The 15,688-nt window shown below is 65.7% G+C and overlaps 1 protein-coding gene across 3 annotated transcripts in view; it reads left to right on the top strand.

Moving 5' to 3' along the window:
• Positions 1-15,688, top strand: part of DOCK1 (dedicator of cytokinesis 1) — a 270,057-nt gene that overhangs the window by 24,286 nt on the left and 230,083 nt on the right. For all 3 annotated transcript variants that reach the window (XM_055119527.1, XM_055119526.1, XM_055119525.1), the window contains exons 2-7: positions 3,576-3,659; positions 5,914-5,954; positions 7,932-7,987; positions 8,958-9,054; positions 11,082-11,230; positions 15,327-15,462. In XM_055119527.1, coding sequence (XP_054975502.1) covers positions 3,576-3,659; positions 5,914-5,954; positions 7,932-7,987; positions 8,958-9,054; positions 11,082-11,230; positions 15,327-15,462 — 563 coding nt within the window. The remainder of the gene's footprint in view (positions 1-3,575; positions 3,660-5,913; positions 5,955-7,931; positions 7,988-8,957; positions 9,055-11,081; positions 11,231-15,326; positions 15,463-15,688) is intronic.

Below are 15,688 nucleotides of genomic sequence, written 5' to 3'. Positions count from 1 at the left end.
CCCGCGTTACCCTCACCACTGCAGGAGTGTGGGGGAGGGATGGCTGGGGTGAGGAGGGGCGGGAGAGAGGTAGAGGAGAAGGAGAGGGGCTGCCCCAGGGGAATTTGGAGTGGGGGAGAAGGGGAAGGGAGAGGGGGGCAGGAGGGGAGGGAAAAGGAAGAGGGAGAGGGGAAGGAAGAGAGGAGGGGGAGGAGGAAGGAGAAGAGGACTGGAGGGAGGAGAGGAAGGGGGGGAGGGGGAGGAGAGGAGGAGGAGCAGGAGGAGGGCTGGACAGGAGGGGTGGAGCCTTATAAACTTCAGTGCCTGTATGCGTCAGCTGTGCGCGCGCGCGCACACACACACACACACACACACACACACACACACACGTACGTCTCCCCTGCTGGCAGTGGGGCTGTCGGGTAGGGGACAGACGGACAGATGAGGGAATGAGGCTCCTGCAGCAGCTCCTGTGCCAAGTGCTGGGTGCTGGGTGGCCGCCATGGCAGGTGGGCCTTGGGGCCGGCGCTGGCCTGGACTCCCCACAGGGATCTGGAGAGCGGGAGGTGCTCATCATGGTCACGTTGGCCCCTGGCCCCAGAGAAGACTGACCCCATTCCCGCTGCCCCCGGCCCACCGTTAGCCCCCGGGGGCCACGGGCCTGTTTCCTGCAGGACATAGACGTGCCAGCGTGATGCTGCGTGACGCTGCGTGCCCGAGCCGTGGGCCCCGCCTCCCTAGGGGGTGCGGGAGGTGGATGGGGGACCCCACGCTGCTGCCTTGGGGCCACCTCACCCCAACACCCGCGTTTGCCCGGAGCATGGGGAGCTCAGCCGGGGCCTGGCACGGGGCAGGCTGTTGGCGGAGGGGCTTGACGAGCCCTTTGGGGGCACCATTGTTGGCGGGGGGGGGGGGGCGGGTTCGTCCACACACAGGTGACAGGGGTGGGACCTGGCCGTGAGCCTGTGCTTGGAATGGGGTGTCAGAGGGCGGAGGCCCAGCTCGCGAAGTGCTGGAGGAGCTGGGGGCTGGGGTGGGCTCGGGCACGAAGGGTCCGTGGGGCCAGCGGGGGAGGGGCATCGCCTCTGCAGCCGGAATTCACGGGGAAGGAGAAGTGGCCAGGGGCCAGCTCTGGCTTGAGTTGCGAGTGGCCAGTGGAGTTGCGGGGTCTCTGGCATTGTCCTGAGGGGTCTGGAGGGCGCAGCCTCCCCAGGGCTTGGCCGGGCGGAGTCCAGGGCGTGGACCCGTGTGAGTTTCAAATGTACGAGGAAAACGGCGGGCCCGCACCACGGGACACGCGGGACTCCGAGAGCCGCCTCCCGGGCCGGATGACGGGCAAGGGGCCGGGAGAGCTGGAGCCGGGCCCCGGGCCCCAGGCTGGTCGGAGTTGGTGTGTTTTTCTCCTCCCCGGCATCTCCCTTCTGGCCCTTTACGGTGCCGTCGAAGTCGTGGTTTGGGCTGTGGTCCCGGGCCTGAGTTCCGTGTCCTGGTCTCCTCGGAGACCTCAGGGTCCCGGAGTCTCGGTTCTCCCTCGTCTGGCCCCAAGGCCCTGTCTTCATCCCCTCCCCGACAGCTGCCTCATTCTGTCACTCTGGCTCCGACTCCTGCTCTGTTCTGATTCTGTGCTTTTACCCCTCACTGCACGGTTCTGTGGGAATCGTGTAGGGTGGGGAGGCAAAGGTGGGCTGAACATGGTCATAGCAACCACAGAGGTCAGGCCCCTCCTTCAGGAGATTAACTCAAGGGCAGAAACTCCTCTGGAGAGGTCACTCAGGTGACTAGGAGATCTGCCCATCGGGGTGTCTTGCTTTCTCCTTTCCTCAGCTAGTCATCCACTTAAAGTCGTAATACATTTACTTATGATATTTCTAGCAATACCATGTTGTATAAACACAGTCAGAGATACATTAAGCTTAAAGGGTGGCTCTCCCTGGGGACATCTCACTATATATCCCAGACCACAGTCCTCGGGCCAGGTCGGTCTTTCCTAACCCCAGCAGGGTCCTTATTCAGTCACTTCTTTCGGGTCATGACAGAGTTTGTTCATGATCATGCTCATAACTTGTAGTTAAGTATTAGGGCACTCGGCCTGGCCCATTTTGGTGCCAGGGTAGCTCACAGCTTGCCCTGGGTCCATCAGTGCCCCGTTGGGACCCCGCTCTTGGAGTGCTAGGAACTAAGGGCAGCTGAGGCTTAAGTCAAGTCAATATGGATGCCCAGGAGTAAATATTATTTTGGAGTCAATTAACTCCCATGCTACAAAGCACAGCATCAACTGTCTTCCTGTGTCTATACAAAAAGGACATTGCTAAACAAACCGTGCAAATGACAAAGGAAAGCGAGAAGCAGTGTAGGGTTATTAGTGCCTGATGGAATTGGGTGTGCCTCAGTCGCTCTGTCCTCCCTGTCCTGGCAGTGGCTCAAGACAGCCCAGCACGGTCAGTTTGCATGACCTCCCCTCCCGAAGTGGGACACGTGTCTGCCCGTGTGATTGGAGTGCAGCTCCGGCCAGTGACCAGGCTGGGCTGGGCTGTCTGCTGGTGTTTTTCACGCCTGTTTGGTCTGTAAAGCATATTCGGCCCAATTCTGGGTATTTCAGAGTCGTGCTCTTTGTGTGGAAGCACAGGCCTCTTGGTCCTCCCTGGCAAGGAGCACATTTGGAGCAGGGAGAAAGGCAAGCTGATGGGAACCCTGGCCTTGCACACAGGAGGCCGGGGGGGGGCGTGCCTGAGGTTGGTGCCCGGCCCTGCCCGGCTCTGAGCACTGCCGGGACTGGCACTGCAGCTCGGAGCCCCGACTCCTTCCCCGGAGACTGTGTGAAGTGACAGGAGTCGTGAAGGACCGTCTCGCAGGGCTCCTTCGGGGGCGTGGGGTTGTCGGAGTCAGAGGCAAGGGAGAGGCGGGCGTGGGGCTTCCTGTGTGGGCACAGAGGGCTCTGCTGGCTGGGCGTGGAACTAATGCTGCGGCATCGTGCTCACGGCCGGCGTCACAGGCGTCCACGCCTGGGAGGGTCAGAACGGCGAATTTCACGCCCTGTGGGCGGATTTCACCACAGCCAAGAAAAGTCCTTCTGCCCGGTGGGGTTGTGGCTGCTTAGGAGTTTCTCCCACCTGGCCTGGGGGCCCTGCGGGTTTGTCTCTTGCAGGAAAAAGCTGCTTTTGTGGGGAGCTGGGGAGCCGAGTGCGTTTCAGGGAGGCCCTGGGCTAGAGAGCGTGCACGTGGGCCGAGGCACTTGCCCTGCGCCCTGCCGATCCGGGTTCAAACCTCCAGCCCCGCATGCGGCCCCCCGACGTGGCCAGCAGTTATAGTCCCTGAGCACAGAGCCAGGAGTGGCCCCCGATCGTGGCTGGCTGTGTCCCCCCAGCCTCCGCACAGACAAGGTGCCCCGGCGGGATGTGTGGGGCCACACGGTCCCCGAGCACTGGGCACCGGGGCTGCGGCGCCCCAGGGCTCACTGCTTGGGGCTCAGGGAAGCCCCAGAACCGCAAAACCCGAGCAGCTGAGAATCGCCGGCCCTGCTTGGGAGACCTCCGCCCCCCCCCCGCCCCCCACCCGCCCGCCCGGCCCTCTGCTAATCCTCCCTGTTCTCTCCGCAGCGTTTTACAACTATGACGCCCGGGGAGCCGACGAGCTGTCCCTGCAGATCGGGGACACCGTGCACATTCTGGAGACCTACGAGGGTGAGTCCACGGCACCGGGCGGGGCAGCGGACAGCGGGCAGTGGGCAGCGGGCGTGTCCGCGCCGACTCCACACTCGCCTCGAGGCCGCTGGGCTTCTGTTGGGACCTTCCCTGGACGTAAGGCCCGTGGCACGGTGCCGGCACCCTGAGCCTCCCGGTCAGTCCTCACGGCCCTTCCCGCTTTGCTCCCTGCCCCTGTGGCTCAGACATGGTCACAGCTGTGTGGGGCCATCAGCACAGGACGGTTCTGCGGGTTGTGGTCCTTCCTGATGTGGCTCCTTGACCCAGTTTCCCGCTGTGGCGTCGCCTTGCCGGTGCGGTGTCCAGGGCCGTGTGACCACCCGCTGGCGCTCATGCCTCCCCGGGGGCCGGGTCCCAGCGGCACCTGGATCAGAAGGACCAGAGAGAACTGGGCCTTTCCACAGGGAAAGGATGGCGGATGGCTTCAGCGGGTGCCTGGCCGGCAGGTGGGGGGGGGGGGCAGGGGGAAACGGCGGGCTGCCCCCGGACACTGGCAGGCACCCCTGGCCGCGGGCAGGGTCCCTCGGCCAGAGGCAGGCCCCCCTGCCACCCCAGGAGTCAGCGCTGACCCCACGCCCGTGGCCAGCTGCAGCCCTTTCCGCGTGTCCGGGTGGGGGAGGAGCTCGGTCCCCTCCAGGCGCCCAGGGGTGGGGGCGGGGCACGGCCCCCGGTGTCTCCCTCCTGCCCCGGCCGCGGGCAGGTCTGTCCCCTTTGCCCCTTTTCTCCCGCCGGGCCCCTCCCAGGAAGCCTGGTCAGGGCCGTGCGCACCTCGAAGCTGATGCCCCCATGCCGGCCTGGGCGGGGAGCCTGGGAGTGGATGCCTGCCCCTCGCGGCCCCTGCACGCCCCTCCGGGCCTGGTGGCTGGCCCGGGGCAGGAGCGGGTGACGCCTCACACCCTGACCCGGGTCCAGGCTCCTCTGCCCGGCTCGGTCACCTGGGCGGCAGTGTCCGGGGCTTGCTCAAATGATGCTTTTACTTTGCACTGGGTGTTTGGGCCGGCCCTCCGGTGCCCACGCAGCGGCCCCTGCGTCGCCCTGAAGGTCAGCGCAGGTCCCCCGGAGCCCGGTGGTGCCCGCGACTTTGGGAGCGAGCGGGACAGACAGAAGTGTCGCTCCCCTCCTGGGCAGGCTCCCGCTCCGACTGTGTCCTGGATTCTCTGAGCGCGTGGCGTCCTTCTCCTCCTCTCCCCTCTCCCCCGGGGCATAGTTAGTACCTTCTGTTTGCCGCGGTTCCTTTGCTCTCCCCCCCCCCTCCCCCCCCCCCCCCCCCCCCCCCCCCGTGATCCTTCCTGGGGCCGGCAGGGACGGCTCCGGGGAGCGGAGCGGCTGATGATCGCTCATTATCTTAAGGTTCAAAGCAGGGTTCACCTTTGAGTCCTCCTCTCCCACGGGCCCCGGGAGGCCGCGAGCCCAGCAAAGGACGGGCACTGTCGGGTCACCGTGGCGGTGGAAGGCGCTGCGGGGGGCCGGGGAGGCGGGTCGTAAGGTCAGCGGCCAGCAGAGGTGGACGCACGGCCCTGCGGTGCCCCGCGTTTCCGTGAGCGCCCCCCGCACCCCCCCCCCCCGCCAGCTGCCCGTGGGTGCCAGCTGCCCCCCGGACGAGAGGCCTTGGTCTGGCGGGACCTGCAGCTCGAGTGGGTTTTCTCGCTGTTTCCTGGGTTTGGGTTTCTGGCTCTCAGCTCAGGGACCATCCGGGGCGCCCCTGGCCCGGCCACTCCCCCCGGGGGCTTCTCCCCTCCCCCCCGCCCCTCTGCTTGCCCGGCCTCTGGTCACTGCTGCTCACTCGGGGGTCCCTGCCTGCCACGAGCACGTTGCCAGGGGCCGGGCAGGGGCCCCTCCGTTCCTCTGTGGCTGTGGGGGTGTCTGCACACCCCGTCTGGACGAGGGGCCCTCGCACGTGTGTGCCGGCCGGAGCTCGGGGAGCGGCCGAGCAGCGGGAGAGAGTCCAGCGACTGGTGACCCTCCCGTCCTTGCCCCCGTCCCCGTTCCAGCCAGCGCGGCCCCTCCTGCTGCCGGGACGTGGGATGGCCTCAAACTGCCACCCTCAGGGCCCCGTGTGGCCAGCGTGGAGGGACACGCCGAGGGTCTGTCCATGCGGGAGACGCGCCCCCCACCCCACCCCACCCCACCCCCACGCATCTGCCTGGGGCGTCTCAGACCCCGAGTCCCGTGTGCCGTGAAGGGGGGACGCTGGGGGCCCCGCTGCTGACCGTGTCCACTCTGTGTCCCCCAGGCTGGTACCGAGGCTACACCTTACGGAAGAAGTCCAAGAAGGTGAGTGCTCCCCCAGCACGGTGCTCCCATGCCCGGGACCCCCTCCCGAGGCCCCGTGACTGCGTGTCCAGAGCAGGCGGCTGGGGCCAGGGGCAGCCCCACAGCCCGAGGGGGGCTCACTGCCTTCTGCCCGTTTCCCGAAAGGCCGGGCCCACTCACTGCTTGTCGGGGTCAGGTGTGGCACGGAAACAGGTGCACCCCGTGGGGGAAACTGAGGTAGCAGCCCCTGGGGACGTCATTGCTTAGGGCTGGAGCCTTCCGTGGCCCTGAGTGCGGCCGAGGCCCCTGGCGCTTTCTCTCCTGCCTGTGGTCGGTGTCCACCCCTCAGCCCGCTGGCCACAGCGGGGCAGCTGCTGTCCAGAGTCCCCGCTGGGGTGCGGAGCAGGCGGCCAGTCGCCCGCCCCTCCTGCTGGTGGACGCGACGTGGCCGCCCTGCCCGGCCGTGCTCACCGGGCGCCGGGCGTGTGCCCAGGGTGGGGGCGCTCCGTGCCAAGGTTTCCGTTTAAAGCTCTCGCTGTCCTTGGCAGCCGTCGGTCCCCTCTGGCCCCTAACGTGGCCTCTCATTAGCCCTGCCTGGCCGGCCTCTCTGTGGTCAGCAGCCGGGAGCTCGGGCTCGTCCAGGGCCCGGGCTGCAGGCCACGCGGCGCTGCCCCAGATGCCTGTGGCCAGAGTGCCAGGGAGGCGGTGCCGTCCCCCCCCCAGAAGGTCCCCTGGGGGGTCCAGGAGGTGTGCGTGGCTCTGTCCTCCCCCCGCTGGCCGCTGCTTCTGTCCTAACGGGACACTGACCACCTGGAACGGTGAGAGCTGCAGGCGGATGACCCTCACCCCGCCTGGCCTCTCACCCCACCCCCCACTCACTCTGCTGCCGGCTCAGCTTCTGCTGTGGCGATGTGGGCAGGGGTGCAGGGTGCGGGTCACTTTCTGCAGGGACAGTCCTGCCTCTCGCCGATGGCCCTCCCTGAGGCCGAGTCTCAGGAAACAGACTAGGAGCGTGGGGCTGGCGACCCCCAGGCTCCCCTGCACCCCCAGACGGGGCGTCCTCTTTCTCCCGTGGTGCGGGTACCCCACACTCCTGCCCGTGGACACAGCTCACCTGCTGGACGTACTGGCCGCCCGCCCACACTGTTGGCTGGGGACCCTCTGGGCGCCTCGTCGGCACGGGGGTCTCGCAGCCGAGCACCAGCCATCATCAGCCCCTGGTCTTGAGGGTCCCAGGGGCGCCCACTGCGTGGGGGTCCCCACACCCCGAGGGGCTGACAGAGCTGCCGTGTCTGCGCCCTCCCGCCCCCGGATCCCTGGTTCTCTCGTGCACCGGGGCCGGGGTGGCCCACAGGGACAGGCGCTTTCCTTCCCCCTGTGGCCAGCGGTGGTGTCCAGTGCAGGTTTGTGACCTCCTGGGGTTCGGGGTGTCCCGAGCCCCCCAGGCTGCTCCTTTTTACCTCGGGGCGTAGCCCCTTTTCTTCCCTACTGGGTGATGTTTCCTGCGGGGCCCGGCGGCTTTCTTGGCCTCCAGGAGGAGCCACTGACCGCAGGCCCCTCCCGGTTGGTCGGGCCCCCGGCCCACCGCTGAGTTCCCCTGTCAGCCTGATGCCACTTTCCGGGACCCCGGGCTTGGTTGGGGGTGAGTTTTGGTTGCTCAGGAAGCTGAACCCAAACCCGGGCGAGGCATGTGGTGTCTGCGGGCCTGACCTCGCACCCACGGACCCGCGAAGCCCCTGCCTGCGGGCACACACGAGGGGGAGGGGCCCGCTGGCGCCTCAGCCCGCACCTGCCCGTGGCGTGGCCGTGCCCAGCTCTCCTGGGTCCCCGTGCCCAGGTGCCCACGTGGGCCCGAGTCTGCAGCCTCGGACACTTGTCTCCGTGTCTGTGCGCTGGGGGCCCGCAGGGACCCTGCACCCTCCTTCCTCCCGGGGGGCAGCTGTGGAGTCCACGGCACGGTGTGAGTGACGCCCCCTCTGCCTTCGCTTCCTCCCGAAGGGCATATTTCCTGCCTCGTACATCCACCTCAAGGATGCCATCGTGGAAGGCAAAGGGTGAGTCGGCCGCCGCGCGGGCGGGAGGAGGGTGCTGGGGAGGGGGGGCTGCGCAGGGGGGCGGGGAGAGGCTCGGGGCGCTCGGCTGGGAGTGGGGGATGGGGAGGCGCGAGGCCAGGCCAGGTGGACGCAGGAAGGCCAGGGCCGGGCTCCCCTCTCGCTCCCCGCCCGGCTCCACACTCTGCTAAATATGTAAATGGCGAGATTACTAATCATATGATTACCGCGTAACGACATCTCGCCGCTGATTGCAAAATTGCCTTTCTGGGCACTGCGCGCTCCACACGTGAAAAGGGGCGGCCGCGGGGGGGATGGGGGGCTCGGCCTCCGCGGTGGGCCTGAGCCTGGGGCGGCCGCGGCAGGGGTCCGGGCCTCCGCTGCTGTGCTGCGGTTCCGCGGGGGCGGGGCGGAGGCAGACCCTCACCCTTCCTGGAGGGCTGAGTGGGGCGGCCCGTGGCGGGGCTCTGGCAGAGGTGCGGCGTGGCCCAGAAGGTCGGCCTCGGCCCCTCTGGCTGGCCACCGACACACGCACTGCCTGGCTCTGTCCCTGCGGCCCGCCCATGCGAGCACGGGGAGTGAGCTGCGGCTCTGGGAGCACCTCCCTGCCGGGCGGGGCCCGGGTGTGTCCTCCGTCCGCACTCCTGCCCCTTAGCCGCACCCCCCGTCCCTGCCCTCACTGTCCCCCCTGCTGCAGGCCAGTCTCCCACCCGCCTCCCCCCTCCGCACCAACTGCTCTCCCTCCTCCCTCTGCACCACCTGCTCCTCCCTCCTCCCTTCCCACCGACTGCTCTCCCTCCTCCCTCAGCACTCACCCTCCTCCCTCCTCCCTCTGCACTAACTGCTCTCCCTCCTCCCTCATCACTTGTGTCTTTCCTCTCTAGGGCTTAACCGTGTCGCGCTGGGAATATGGGTGTTTATGGCAGGGTGCCCAGTGCCCAGTGCTCACTGGGCCTCCCCCCTTTCCCTGCAGGCAACATGAGACCGTCATCCCCGGGGACCTCCCACTCATCCAGGAGGTCACCAGCACCCTCCGAGAGTGGTCCATCATCTGGAGGCAGCTCTACGTGGTGAGGCCGGGCCCCGGCACCTCCAGGGCAGGGTGCGAGGGGTAGGGTCACAGCCCCGTGGCTGCAGTCCCGGTTCTGGCCACCGCGGGGCCCTGCCCGCTCCACTTGTTCCTGTTGGGGTGTGTGGAGCTCAGCGTCCCCGAAAGGGCCGGGACGGGGGACCCTCTCCCCGTGGGGGAGGGCTCAGCTCCTCAGTGCTCCCGTGGAGCCCGAATCAGACACGCGCCCCCCGCACAGTGGACCGTGGCTGCATGCGGAGCTGCTCACGGCTCACGGGCGGCTCCATCGGGCGAGCAGACCTGAGGGCTGAGTCTCACCCGTGAGGCCGCTCCAGCGCCCTGGCCCAAGCGGGAGGCCGAGTCTTGGCGCTCGCACTCGGCTACGGTGTCTGGGCGGAGGCAGGAAGCCGCTCACGGCCCCTCCTGCCCGCCCTGGCACGGTCCCCGCCGCAGAGCTGGTGGCTCCGCGTGCTGAGCCGCTGTCCCGCCCTGCACACCCACTCCCGCCCACGGAGTTGGCTGGGAGGTTGGTTTCGCCCGTGCTGGGGCTGTCAGCGCAAAGCCAGGGCCCTGAGGCCGGTCCCTCCCCCTCAGAAGCCCCCGTTGCCGGGGTCCCTGGCTGCGCCCCGGCCCGCTGCTCCCCAGAGGTGCTGGCCGGGGCACGTGCGGTGACTGCTCCTCAGGGGCCTGCCTGGCTTGTGACTGGGAGCGGGTCTGTAGCTGGTGTTTCGTGCCCAGCTGAAGCCGCTTAAACGGAGACTCGCAGCGGGGCAGAGCAGGCCCGTCTGGTCTGTTCAGAGCCAGAAACGAATCCCGAGTAACGTTCTCACGCGTTTTCTTCCGATCTGCTCTGTGCTAGAGATAAGGGAGAAAAACTGGAACTTTTCATCTTTTTTTTTTTTTTTTTTTTGCTTTTGGGCCACGCCCGGCGATGCTCAGGGGTCACTCCTGGCTCTGCACTCAGGAATTCCTCCTGATGGTGCTCAGGGGACCCTTGGGATCGAACCCAGGTCGGTTGCATACAAGGCAAACGCCCTACCTGCTGTGCTTTTACTCAGGCCCCAAATTGTGAAACTTTTAATGTCCCCCTAAGGCTTAAGGAAAATGGACAAAAAGAAGGTAGCACAGCTAGGACTCGGCCGTTTTGTTGCCCTTTGGTTTGTGTGTGTGAAATGAAAGCTGGACTGATGCTGCGGAGAAGAGCTTGTGGCTGTCAGAGAATATACCAGCACTGTGTGTGGGGGGGTGGTGGTGGAGCGGGGACCCTGGAAATTTCTAGAAAGGTGAGGGCTTGGAGTAGGCAGACAGGAGCGGCTCGGCCATGTAGAGCTTAAGTCTCTCAGCAGAGATCACCCTGACGCTCCTATGGGCGCCTCGAGTCTCTTCGGATTAGCTACTCGGGGTCTCATGAGCACAGTTCCCGGGCTGGCCCTGCCCGCTGCCCCCTTTCTGGGCTGATAAGAAGCCACTCGCCAGCACCCCTGCACCCCCTTTCTAGCGCCCCCTCGCGGGTGGTATCGCTCACTCTGGGACCTCCCGGTCCAGACCCACTGGCTTTGGGCAGTGCCCAATCTCCTTGATGGATTTTACAGTTGAGAAACCCTTTGTTTTGTCCCACCGAGCCGTCAGTGGCGGGGGTGTGACGTATCCGCCAGCCCGTGCGGACCCACATACCTGGCTTCTTGCGGGAGGCCCCAGGACCCCTCCCCGGGGCACGGTGTGTTTTGTTCCCGGTGGTTCGGCTGCCAGCGGGGGTGCAGGGGTGCTGGGTGCGGCCTGGGGGTGCAGAGTGCCCGAGGACCCGAGGGGGCTTCATCACCGCCCGGACGTGGACCAGGCCCCGGGCTCCCGAGCGAGCTCGGACCTTCCCGCCAGCTCCCGTGCGGGGCGGGCTGGAGCCCCGGGCTCGTGCGTGAGCCCCATCCCTGGTGGTGTGGGAGGCGGGTCTGAGTCCTACGTCCCCGTCCCCGCGGTCAGCGACTGGGACGGGGACAGCCGTGGAGCCTTGGCGCGTGGCCTCTCTCGCAGCACGACAACCGGGAGATGTTCCGAAGCGTCCGCCGCATGATCTACGAGCTGATGGAGTGGCGCTCGCAGATCCTGTCCGGGACCCTGCCTCAGGACGAGCTCAAGGAGCTGAAGAAGAAGGTCACGGCCAAGATCGACTACGGGAACAGGTGTGTCTGCTGAAAGGACGAACTCGCGCCGCCGTGACCCAGCCCGGTGACGGCACTGGTGGCCCTGGAGGAGAGGGAAAGGTTTGGTCAGAAAGTGCATTTTTCCCGAACATCCACTCAAGGGCCTGGTTTCAATCTCGGTCCGGAATGAGGCGTTTCCTGGTTTCTCGCTTGCTGAGTCTGTGTGGAAACTCGGCCCAGGGCTGCCCCTGGGGACCTGGGGTCTCCCCTCTTCTGGGCAGGGCCCCCTACGCCAGGACTGTTACTTCCTGCCCACTGGGATGACCTGGAGCCCAGACACGAGGTCTCTCACACACGACAAGCTCCTGGCCTCTTAATGTGGGATCCAGAGCTCTGAGGGTCACAGGACATCCGTGCCCCCTCTCCCCCAACAGCTGACACAATTCGGGGGGGGGCGGTGCAGAGACTGCAAACCAGGAATCCTGGCGCTCCCTCTGACGTCCCGTCCACGCCAGGAAATTGGGTTGTATGTGTTTGGGGGCCCATGGCCACCGAGAGAGCACAGCACCCCTCCCCCGCTGCCCGGGTGCCTCGGGGCTGGTCTGCCCCCCCCAACCCCACCCCCGTAGGGCCCGCCTGTGCTACAGGAGTTTCTGACGCTGGGAGCCCCCGTAGCTGTGGGATTGCCAGGTCACATCTGAGCCTTCAGAGGGATGTTGGTTGCCGAGAGCAGACCTGCCCAGAGCCTCTCGGACAGGCCCCGGCGGTCCCCGGGGGTGTTCTGGACATTGGCTACCGGTGCCCGTCTGAGCCTCGCGTCCACCGTGACTGATGGCCAGCCGCGTGGCATTAATCCAGCCTGGCTTCCCCCAGTAGGACGGAGAGCTCAGGGTCTAATCCCGGCCACGGGGCAGAGGGACCCTCGGGAAAGCCAGAGCGTCTTTCCGGAGAGCCAGGACCCCACTCGCCCGGCTTTGTGGCCGTTCTCGCTTCCCAGTGGGCCAGCTCTCCAAGGCAGCATTGTGAGAGGTGGGGCCTCTACGGGGACGAGTCAGGAGAAGGCGCCCCCCCGCCCCCACCCCCCGCAGAGCCACAGCCTCCTGCGCGCAGGTATCTGCTGGTGTGTCGTGACGCCCTGGCCCTCCCCCTGCCCAGGTACCCCCACTCTCAGAGCTCGGATTTTATTTTCTGCCGGAGTATTGTATTTTGGATTCAGACTCGGAAACCACCTGCTCAGTCTGGCAGCAGGAAGGCCCCGAAGCTCATTGAGTCACGGAACAATCTAGTTAGGCCTTTCCAAGGGGGATCTGCCGCCATGACAGGAAATGCGGTCCTTCCCGGGTGGGCTTCCTGCCCGAGCAGCGCGGGCCTCGGCCGACTGCTGTGGGCCGGGTGCTGGATGTGCGGTGGCCGCTCTCTTCGGCGTCAGAAGAGAGCTGTACAGGTTGACTCGCAGCGCAGACAGCGTTAGGGGTTTCCTGGAAGCCACTTGAGGATGTGGTTGAGATTATGGGCCCTCTTCCTCTAGGAAAAGTGCCTGTGTACTCATATGCACACACACATACGTGCACACACACAGCCACACACACATGCACACTTTGGTATGTTGTTTCCATCAGGCCTCAGCCCCTTTGCACGCCCTTTCCAGAGGTGCTTAGTTGGCCTCGGACCTCTCCTGGGCTCAGTTCCCACTGCCCGAGGGGACCCGTCTGGATTCAGTCCACCTGAGTGCTCTGGAGTGCCCCGGAGACCCCAGCCGGCCACGTCAGGGGCAGTGGGCACTGGCGTTCGGGAAGAGCAGGGCTCTGCCGCGAGGGCCCAGCTCAGAAGCTGTGCTCTGGGCCCGGGTCTGTGCTGCTCTGAGCTCAGGGTCCCCGTCTGTGGGCGAGACGGGCTGATCTTCTCCCCTGCAGAACGGGGCCAGGGCGGGGCGGGCAGATGCGGCTCCTGGGAGGCCAGAGGCGCCTACTGGTCAGCCTGCCCAGAGCCAAGGGCTTTGTGGCCCCGCCCACACCAGGAGCATTCCCTCCCTGACGTCATTAGCTGTGGCCGCCAGTACCAGAACCACCCCTGCCCCTCCCACCCTAGCCCTGCCAGCACCCGCCCTTGCCCTCCAAGGGCCAGACCCGGCCAACAGCACCTGGCCACACCCACAAGACACTGACCCCGCCCACGCCGCGGGCCACACCCACAAGGCACTGGCCCCGCCCACAGCACACGGCCACACCCACACATGCACTGACCCCGCCCACACAGCCCTGGCCACACCCATATCTGCACAGACCCCGCCCACACCACCTGGCCACACCCACACGCGCACTAATCCCGCCCACACCACCTGGCCACACCCACATCTGCACAGACCCCGCCCACAGCAGCGGGCCACACCCACATGTGCACAGCCCTCCCACACGTGGCACCCGGTGGGACCGAGGCTCCCACGAGCGGGGTCTCCCCACCGAGACGAGCATTACCAGTGTTGGGAAGCCAGGGCTTCACCTCATTAGTGAGGCCTGTTACGGAGCACAGTAATGAGAGCTTAAAAGGTTTTAAGAAGATGCCTCTGCTCCTCCCGGCCCCCCACAGACATCGCGTCTTCTGAGACTGTTTTCACGCAGAGCAGAGGCCGCTGACGCCGCTTCACATCGGCCTGTTTACCCTCGTGTGCTGACGAGGCCCCTTCGGCGGCCTGCTGCCAGCGTGGAATTTGCTTAGTCGCTATTAGAGGGGAAGCAGCGAGGTTTCCTAAGTGACTCCAAAGGGGCAGCCCACGGCGCTGTCAGGGTGTCGGGGTGGGGGGCCAGCCCACCGGCCCCTGGCGGGCCTCCAGACCGCGCGTCAGCAGGTGTGAGCCCGCATCAGGGAGGCTGGCGCCGAGCTGAGGCGGGCTGAGGGCCCCGTGGAAGCCATCTCTGACTGGATTCCGCCTTCTCTGGGCTCCTTCCTTTGTCTGAGGCTGGGAAGGAAACTTCTGCTTCTCGGGACTTGTTAAAGGCAGGAAGGAAACTCCCCAGACAAAGTCAGAGGCTGGGGCACAGCCCGTCCCGCCCCTGCCCTGCCCAGGCCTTCCTCCCTAGGAACCCCCGTGCCTGCCCTGTGAGTCTCCCTGCACGGACGGGCAGACTCAGCAGCCAGCGCTGCCTGTTTCGGGCCGGCCCCGGTGCAGCACCTGGACACAGGAGTGCTTGATGCTGTGTGTGCGGTTCCAGCTGTTCTGTGCCCAGGTGTCAGAGGCTGTGGCGTGCGTGACCGCCAGCTTCTCCCTCCCGCCGCATGTGCGATACGTACTAGTATGTGTTGCTATGGTGTATAAGTGTGTATACGATCACGTGTATGTTTAGCACATACACGCCTACCTGTATGCAAGCACATATATGTGTGCTGTATACACACACTCACATGTAGATGTGCACACATTTTGTGCCTTGTTTGCTCTGTTTTTTATTTTTTTCCTTTTTGGGTCACACCCGTCGAGACACAGGGGTTACTCCTGGCTCTGCACTCAGGAATTACTCCTGGCGGTGCTCAGGGGACCCTATGCTGAGAATCGAACCTGGGTCGGCCACGTGCAAGGCAAATGCCCTACCTGCTGTGCTATTGCTCCAGCTCTGTGCCTTGTTTGCTCTGGACTGGAGTGACAGCACAGCGGGTAGGGCGTTTGCCTTGCACGCGGCCGACCCAGGTTCGATTCCTCCATCCCTCTCGGAGAGCCCGGCAAGCTACCGAGAGTATCCCGCCCGCACGGCAGAGCCTGGCAAGCTCCCCGTGGCGTATTCGAGATGCCAAACACAGTAACAAGTCTCACAGTGGAGACATTACTGGTGCCCGCTGGAGCAAATTGATGAGCAACGGGACGACAGTGCTGCAGTGCTGTTGTTTGCTCTAAGCTGTTGTCATGTCAAACTTCAGAGCAGCATTTGGGCTTTGTAGCGCTGTCACATTTCTCGTCTATTGTTGTAATAGAAGAAAACAGTCACGTGTGTTTTCCTTCTTGTGCTGAGACTCCGAGAAGGCGGGCACTGCGCTGCTCCCGGCAAGGGTCCTCCCGCTCGGCGAGGCTGCAGGGGCGACCCTGCTGCCCGCGGGGGTGTCGCTTGCCTCGTACCCCTGAACTCCTGTCTCTGTCTTGTCCTAGAATTCTGGACTTGGACCTGGTCGTGAGAGATGAAGACGGGAACATCCTGGACCCGGAGCTCACAAGCACCATCAGCCTCTTCCGGGCGCACGAGATCGCCTCGAGGCAGGTGGAGGAGAGGCTGCAGGAGGAGAAGGTGAGTGGCCGGCCGCCGCCGCGGGAACGGGACGTTTGTCAGCCGTAGCCACGGTCCAGACCCGCGGCTGAGGCAGAACAGGCTGCCTGGGGGAGTCGAACCCTCGCATGCATGCCTGTGAGGTCCTGCTGGGAGTCCGACCTTCGCAGGGGGAGTCAGGGGGCCCCACCCGGGGGAGTCGGGCCCTCACAGCTGTCCCTGTGCCCTGCTGCCCAGCAGGCCGCAG

This window comes from Sorex araneus, chromosome 11 (genome assembly GCF_027595985.1).
Source record: "Sorex araneus isolate mSorAra2 chromosome 11, mSorAra2.pri, whole genome shotgun sequence".
NCBI lineage: Eukaryota > Metazoa > Chordata > Mammalia > Eulipotyphla > Soricidae > Sorex > Sorex araneus.
The sequence above is the reverse complement of the archived record's forward strand: the minus strand, read 5'-3'. Positions and strand labels throughout refer to the sequence as shown.